The sequence below is a fragment of the Papilio machaon genome, chromosome 10 (assembly GCF_912999745.1).
Source record: "Papilio machaon chromosome 10, ilPapMach1.1, whole genome shotgun sequence".
In the NCBI taxonomy this organism is placed as follows: domain Eukaryota; kingdom Metazoa; phylum Arthropoda; class Insecta; order Lepidoptera; family Papilionidae; genus Papilio; species Papilio machaon.
Window position 1 is genome coordinate 5194223 of NC_059995.1, and position 8585 is coordinate 5202807.

The following is an 8585-nucleotide window of genomic DNA, read 5'->3' on the forward strand; positions in this document are numbered from 1 at the left end:
ATTGCAAGGTGTAACATGTCAATCAAAACATATTCCTCCGCACATTTGAACAGCTCTGAAATTTGAAAATGTTCGTATTTTATTGTGCCTTTGCAGTGTATTTTAATTATACATGTGAGACACATTAAAAGAATATTATTTCAACTTTCACATTTACTTTACCTGACTATTTACAACTACCAAGGCTAAGAATTACGAACTCAAAGAAAATGTTCGTAAACTTTCCTTTTAAGTTCCAACGAGCTTTTATGAACGTCAAAGTTTAGAAAAATAAAACCTATTCAAGTGAGAGAATACATGTATATTATTTTAGATTCTTTAATACATATTAGTAAACAAGTAAATTAGTAAACAATTCTTATACAGGATGAGTAAATTAAAGTTTTAAATCTTTTTAATAGCCATACATCGTATTAGTCTTCAATACTATGCTCAATTATGTACTGAATTTCTGCATCAGTTAGATTTTTCTTTTCAAAAGGAAAGTGAGGATGTGAGTACCACTTTGCGGGTGTCCGGAGTCTGTAATTTTTATTAAAAGAAGACAATTCTTTAACTTCGTCGATCGTGAGCGAGAAATCCAATATATCAATGTTTTGTTTTATACGTTCCTTATTTGTGGAACGTGGAATGGCAACCATCTTGCGATCCAACTAAAACAATAAAAAATATATTTTTTACACACAAGAATTCGAACATAGGAATAAATACAAATAACATAGAAATATAACAACCTCCATAGAACATAATAACCGTCTAAATTGTGATTGACAGCTTGGCGTTAGATTTCTTAATTACGGACCATTTAATATATTTTATTAACCGCTCTATTTGCTTTAATTTTTGATTACTTATTGAAATTCGAAGTAAATAATTAGCTCCAAATATTCACCATCGAAAATACAAAAATTAACCTTGAAAAATTAGTACTTGAAGTGTCTATTTGATATCGAATTTTCGTGGTTCCAAAACTTTGATTTATTTGTCGTGTTATTTCAGAAAGCGCTTATTAAACTATGTAAAATTTCTTACCAGATATCTTAATAAGATCTGCGGCACTGTCTTATTATATTTAGCAGCAATTCTTTTTAGTATCGGATGGTCGGCGCGAGGTGGTGGCGCGTCTTGCTTACGTCCTAAAATACCACCGAAAGGACTATACGCCATCACAACCACTCCATGTTTCTGACACCAATCAACCAGCTCGTCTTGTGTTATAGTTGGATTTACCTTTGAAAAAATTAAATATTCGCGTTATTTAGTAGTAAATATGCGCGTTACACTTTCGGGAATTTCGGCAAAGGGCATCACTCTCTCATCCCATTAACATTTATATACCTTACCAAACTTGCACGCGGTCAATTTCACGTGCTGTTAATACCACTAATAATTAAAAATATTTTTATATCGCATTAAAGTATATCACTTAGCTTAGATGGTAACTAATATTATAAAGTGGAATGATTTGATTGTTTGCATTGAATGAACTGAAATGGATAGACAAATTCTTTCACTATTGGAAAGGTACACTGTCTCCGGGTGGCATAAGCTATATTTTTTAATTCCGCGCAGACGAAGTCGCGGGCAATTGTTAGTGGTAAATATATTGCGATTTAAAGAGAATGCTAACACTTTTGTAGCGTAATTTGTCTCTGAGATATGTATGTTTATCATAGATATTTGTTACAGGTGTAGAGTATATGATGTGAGTATGTATAATGTTTCAAAAGTACCTAAAAATATATATAAAACATGTATGATAGTATGTAAAATAAGTATATTATATAATGTCACTTTCTTTACCTCGATTTGCAAAACAGCTGGTTTTATAACACTATTATCCCAAAGGCGTTGCATCTGGCTTATGTTGAAGTTGGAAACACCAATTGACTTAGTGAGGTTTAAATTATAAGCATTTTCCATTCCTTTCCAAGTCTCCAAGTAGTCAGTTAAACTTATACTTCCGTCTTTCTAAGTAAACAAAAAACCATTAAAAGGTAAACTTGTTTTTGTCGTCGCTTTAATGAAAAAGAAAGAAAAAACTCATAAATAAAAACTCGAGTAGCGAAGTATTAAGGGACTTTGTAATGAATAGAAAAATACTCGTTAAGAGCAATCAAAGTAAATAAAAACTTTTAACGAAGAAAAAATTAACTAAAAACAAAAATTCCATTTTTCGAGCTCGCTTTCAACTTTATTTTTATTCGAAACAAATTATTGCTTTTGTCACTTTCTCAATTATAATGACACGGTAGTAAAAAAACATGTATAATTTCTTTTTAATTTTTTCATAATTCCAAAAATTTTAACTGTAAGAAAATACTTCATCATAATCTATGGCACTACAGCCGTGAGTGTGCCTCGTCCTGGTCTTATTGTTTTAAGAAAATACTTGAAAAACATAAATTAACCAATCACCTCGTAAGCCATTGGATAATGCATAAGGTATAAATCGACGTAGTTCAGTTGCAGCTGTACCAGTGAAGCAATTAATGCGGGTATTACTTCGTCTTTTTTATGAGCATCGTTCCACAGCTATGTAAAACAAAACTATAATTAAAATACAAAATAAAACCATTAAGAAACTTTCATCATCATCATCATCATCAGCTCAGAGTCTACCCCAAGTTAGGGGTGACTAGGCTATAGTCAACCACGCTGGCCCAGTGCGGGTTGGTTGACATATATCTTTGAATTTCTTCTCAGATATGTGCAGGTTGCATCACGATGTTTTCCTTCACCGTAAGAACATCGGATAAATGTACATATGTAAATCGACAATCGAAAAACACATTGGTACATGGCGGGATTCGAACCCAGGACCTGCAGATTGCAAGTCAAGTACTTAACCCCTGAGCCACCGACGCTTAAATTTACGGAAGGAGAGTCATATTTATCGCAGATTTATTGCGAATGTCCGGCCCGACACATTGAAAAATGTAGCTTAAAGTGCTTGAGTAGTATCTGTGGTAAACCATTTAATAGTCAGATTTATTTATTAGATAAATTTACTATTGCCTTTCCAATTAGTCATCAAGATGGCATTGTGATGTAACAATTGTAATACGATCTGTCAAAATACCAGACATGGAACTTAATATATTATGAATTCATGACCAATTTTGTTAAGGCGTTAATTACTATCGTTGGACGTTATCTTCTGCAAAAATACTTTTAAATAGGATTACACTGAAAATTTTCCCGACTACCCAACAAGAACATCCCAGGAAGATGAGGGAATATATTTGTAACTAGTACCTACTTTAGTAGTAATGTATATATCATCTCTATTGGTATGTGTGTCCTTCAGATAGTTATGTAGTCCCAAACCGACTTCATCTTCGACTCGGTACAACGTGGCTGTGTCGATGTGCCTGTAGCCAGCCTCAAGCGCCCACTGCACCGCGCGGGCAAGGGAATGATTCACAGGTAAGATTCGAGTACCCTAAGGGCAACAATTGTAAACTGTTTAAACTTTCGTGAGACATCATAATTAATTAATTAAGAAACGGCTTAACTCACGTTTTGATCGTCCGGTGGCGGCACCGACTAGTTTCGGACCCATCGGGGGTCCATCTTCAGGGCGAGTGTTTAATTCGAGGACTTCGCGGTCGCGTCGCGTCTCGCACAGATCAAAACGTGAGTTAAGCCGTTTCTTAATTAATTGTAAACTGTTGTTAATAGTGTACTTTTGTATATTATATCTTCTTTATTCTTTACCTTTATATATGTATGTATTGTTTGAATGTTGCTTCTAGCTTTTTTAAATTGATTTATAATAACTCTCCTCGAAGCGGACATTAAAAGATTTTCGAATATTTTTTATTAACGGACAAAGACACATTTTTGCTACGTGTATAAGAAGTTCTTATTTTGTCAGTACCTTACTGTGAAATAATAGTATACAAAATACTTACATCAGAAAGGTGACCCAAGCTAGTGCCCAATGCGACGGCTGGAATCTGGTTGCCATCGTTTAGAGTGAATGTCAACGTAGCTAAAACCTGTTTGTTACACGAGTATATGTTGTACTAACATGGGCATTATTTTCGCGTATGTAATATACCAATGGATGCAATAGAAGCAAGTCTGGTTATAAAATACCCAATAAAAAGACAAATAAATGGATTAAATTCTATAAAATTTTAAATTTATTTGTTATAAAAACAAATTATATTATGAGACATAATTTGAAGTACAAAATTTAAAATGCAGATTAACCTCAAATTATTCAGAATTTAGTCTGTACCACGTATGTTATACTATATGTAAAAGCGGGATAACATACCCGGGCACAGTTTAGACAAGCAAACAGTAGTGTGTACACAAGCCGAGCGCCGTCCATGCCGCTAGATAATCTACGTACAACTAACTCGCTGTTAACCGCACGTTAGTTATAAGCTTATCTATGTGCTCTGTGCCTCAGCCAATTATTAATACTAAACAGATATAACATAAGATTAAATTTCAACCAAACATCTGTTTATAAATGTTAAACAAAGTATATAAATACACACGCACAATGTTTTATTATTAAATATCTTTCACCGAATAAATTATTTCAGATATGTTTCTCAAGTAATGATATATGTCTGGGTACTTATGGTTAAAGTTTACCCATGCAAAGTCAGGAGGCGAGGCTAGTTATTTATAAGTTAATAATGTAACATTCTTTTGATAACTTGAATTATCCGCATCTGCAACAATGCGGGCAACTTTTCAATCGTATTTATTCAAATCCCCAAAGTTAGTTAGGATTTTAAAGTTATAATTGAGATCTATGTATTCAAGTTGAGAACAACGCCATCTAACCAAAACTTTAAACAACAGTTAAAGTAATACGCACTCGTTGCTTATAAGTACTTAAAAAACTCTTTGTACCGAAAACGAAAATTTGTTTGTGACAATCGCCATCGTATCGTTATCTACTAAATCTATATATATAAAAGAAAGTCGTGTTAGTTACACTATTTATAACTCAAGAACGGTTGAATCGATTTGACTGAAAATTGGTGGGCAGGTAGCTTCGAACCAGGAATAGGACATAGGATAATTTTTACCCCGTTTTCTTTTTTTTTTTTTTTTATTCTGCGCGGACGGAGTCGCGGGAAAAAGCTAGTTTATATTAAAATTTGTGCAGCTCCCTATAAACATACAGAAATAAAGCACACCAAAAATCCCATACTTATTTTGACGTTATTGACGATACGAAGGCCATGTTCACAAATAGTTGTACTCGGCTCATTATACAAAAATGAAACACGTAAAAATTCAGTATTATTTTATTATACAAAAAAAAACAGATCCAACATTCTCACTAACAAAACAATTTCTCCTCGAATCAAATATAACCCCAAGTCTCTAAAATAGACATCACAGATAAAAATACAGACACAAAAAATATCATTTGCCACTAAATTTTGTTACCATCAAAATTTATTTATAATATTTAGTCAATACAATTACATCAGCAGGTTTGTTTCGCAGGCGAACTTTCAAATACGATATAGTCAAAACTTAAATTTATTTGTTCTGTATTTATATTTAAATAAGCGTCATAACAATACAACCGTTTAAGGTAAGGCCATGTACACACCAAACGTATTATCAACCGCTAACCTATTACAAAACCAGATTTTAACTTAGATTAATATTGTATTTATGGTCGGCCACTACGCGATGCTTAGTGACCTAATTTAAGTTACTGCGAATTATACTTTAAAAGGAAATAATAAATTACGTTACGCTCACAGTTAGTGGCTAATAATACGCTTTGTTTGAACATCACCTAAGCAGTTTTATGTAAAACAAATGCAAACCTTAATACATTTAATAACATTTCAAATACAATTATACTTAAAATTACTTCTAGGAACCAAGTAGTTAGCTAGACGAAAACAAATACAAAAACCATATTTTTTTTAATTCAAACGATCCAATACAATGTTCTTTGACTAAAAACTTATGTACTCCTTATTGCATTTTGCTATTCTACAACGCAGAGCATGATATGTGCTAGTATAACACTAATGTGCGAAATAATTAAAAAAAAAGAATTGTGTCAGTTAATGAAAAATTAAATGAGCTTCTGTAAATTGAGTGAGACTCGTACGCATTAAACTAAACTGATATACAGGTTATAAACTTAAGTAACGAAACTTACCAGTGAAATAGCATATTCAGAACACGTAAAATAACTTACTGATGTTATTTTCCTTATGTCAATTTTTTTTTAAATAGACGTTACTTAGTTACTATATGAAAAGTCTTCATGTAATTTTTTAAAATATTAATTAATACAAATGCTATTAATCAAAGAAATATAAACGTTTAAAAACAATTAGAGTGTAAACTGGAGTTGGGTTGAATGTAAAAAAAAAATAATAATTAAATCTGAAATACAATAACAAATAAATAATATAGATATGTACATATTAATTTTAATAATACTAAAAATACATTTACATTATGAAATTGAATACGGACTCGACAACACCTAAACAATAGCAATGACTTTATGTACTTATTGTATACGAGTAAATAGTTTATTTACACGGAAAAATTTTAATATATTTACATTACACAAATTGAAAATTATATATTTTTGGTATTTTATAAGAATTTTTGACCAACTGAAAAGATATTAAATTAAAAGTGTCTGTAACTTCAGTAAGATTATTTTCATTTTAATAAATATATTATATATACGTAATAACGTATATGAACTGAAAAGCACGTATAGTTAAATCGGTGACGGGACCATATTTAATAAGTTAATAATTATATCTCAAGAAATTTTATATAATTTAATTGATATTAATTATGACGCGTTTTATACGATTTAGTGCGATTTTCTTAGACTGTTATATTTTCTTTATTAAATGACTAACATTCCTTATACAGACATTAGATTAAATATGATTTAGATATCTGATAAATTTGATAACTTATTTTTAAGTAAATTTGATTATATTAATATATTAGACGTATATATATATATATATATATATATATATATATATATATATATATATATATATATATATATATATATATATATATATATATATAATAATATATATATATATATATATATATATATATATATATATTATATTAAATAATACTGTTAACGCTATAAACGTTTTTGAGCAACATATTGTGAATGTCATTAATTTATCCAAATAGAATACTGACTATTTACGTATATAATAACTTAAAAACTAAATATTTGATTATAAAAAACAAACAATCTTGGACTGAAGAAATTACGAATCTTTTGACACTCTCTAATCAAAGTTGGTTCTGGAGTTTAGGCTCAAGACAACAGACAAGAAACATATAATAAAAATTAAGCATAAAAACATATCTAATATACCAATGAAAATCATAATGGTGCAATTTCATTAATCGTTAACACGTACTGATAATATTCAATGGTCGATGTAAAGCAAGTGTCATCGTGAGGGAAATTAAAAGACGATTATAATGCGCGGTTAAGAAAATTTTATAACGCATGCAAATAACGGTTCTCATATGCGACCTACAGCATGTGTGAACAGAAATCACACGAACTCGCGCTGAACGCTAACGACAATCAGTTGGGCATAAATTTTAGATTTTAAATGGCATTGATACTAAGTGGTCCTCTTATTATTATGCAATGCAGATGACTACAATATATATTTGAAATATTGTTGCAAATGTGAAATGAAAATGACCGATATCAAAAGTAAAACAGCAGAATATTATAAAATCTTATTTTGGTACAGTTTCATGAAAGAAAAATGAACAAATAATAAGTTTTTTTTGAGTAAGAGTTATGACATCATGGTTTCAAATTTAGAATTTATTTTTTATTAAAAATTTGGAAATTGTATGTATTTAAGAAAGTGTTGTTTTTTTTTATTTTTTATTTTAGATATTCGGTAATCTATTTAGTAATACAATTATGCATAAAAACTATTTGGTTGATTCATAAAATAATTAAAATGTCAAGAAAATTAAATTACACAAGTGGATATAAATGCTTTTGTTGTTCTAATTGTAAAATAAAATTAGACAGTGTTTCAATTACATTTTAACTTAAACATGTCAACCCGTTTATCGCCGCTGATATTGGACATTATCAGAAATCATGATTACTGAAATATGTTTATGAATAGGCTTCTAAAATGCGATCTTGACAGATAAATATCATAATTACGTATAGCGAAATCAGTTTTGGTGATACATTTGAGAATAAAATATACTCTTATATAACCATGTTGACGTTCTAAATATCAATCAACGGCGGTCAAAGGGTTAAAACACACACTAAACTGTGTCTCACTGTATTTTTGTAGTAATACAGTAAAATATTTACGCATTAGAATAGACACTGATGTCATTATGCGAACAATTTCTAAATACAATCAGATCTCTCAGTTTTGTATCTGATACAAACACATACCGAAAATGGTTAATGTTATAAAATATCCAGATATATTATAAAATAACAATAGTGAAAATTACCGAAGTAAATATTTTTTTTACAAGATATAAAGAGCTATTTTTTATTTAGTAATATTTGAAATGGACTTTGT

General features: G+C 30.1%; 1 protein-coding gene across 1 annotated transcript; it reads right to left on the bottom strand.

The window, feature by feature from the left end:
* Nucleotides 1-350: 350 nt before the first annotated feature.
* Nucleotides 351-4375, bottom strand: LOC106718120 (aldo-keto reductase AKR2E4). Its single transcript, XM_014512126.2, has 7 exons — nucleotides 4289-4375; nucleotides 3918-4004; nucleotides 3263-3445; nucleotides 2419-2535; nucleotides 1804-1971; nucleotides 1033-1230; nucleotides 351-653 (listed from the first exon to the last, which is right to left on the bottom strand). Exons 1-7 carry the CDS (start codon nucleotides 4343-4345, stop codon nucleotides 414-416), a joined length of 1050 nt encoding a protein of 349 aa, XP_014367612.2. The 5' UTR covers nucleotides 4346-4375; the 3' UTR covers nucleotides 351-413.
* Nucleotides 4376-8585: the final 4210 nt, after the last annotated feature.

Excerpts from the sequence above, each read along its gene's own strand:
- LOC106718120 (XM_014512126.2), bottom strand. The coding sequence starts at position 4,345 with ATGGACGGCGCTCGGCTTGTGTACACACTACTGTTTGCTTGTCTAAAC. Across the intron at positions 2,536-3,262 it reads ATATATACATTACTACTAAA|CTGTGGAACGATGCTCATAA; the intron begins GTAGGTACTAGT and ends TGTTTTACATAG. Across the intron at positions 1,972-2,418 it reads ATTATCCAATGGCTTACGAG|AAAGACGGAAGTATAAGTTT; the intron begins GTGATTGGTTAA and ends TTGTTTACTTAG.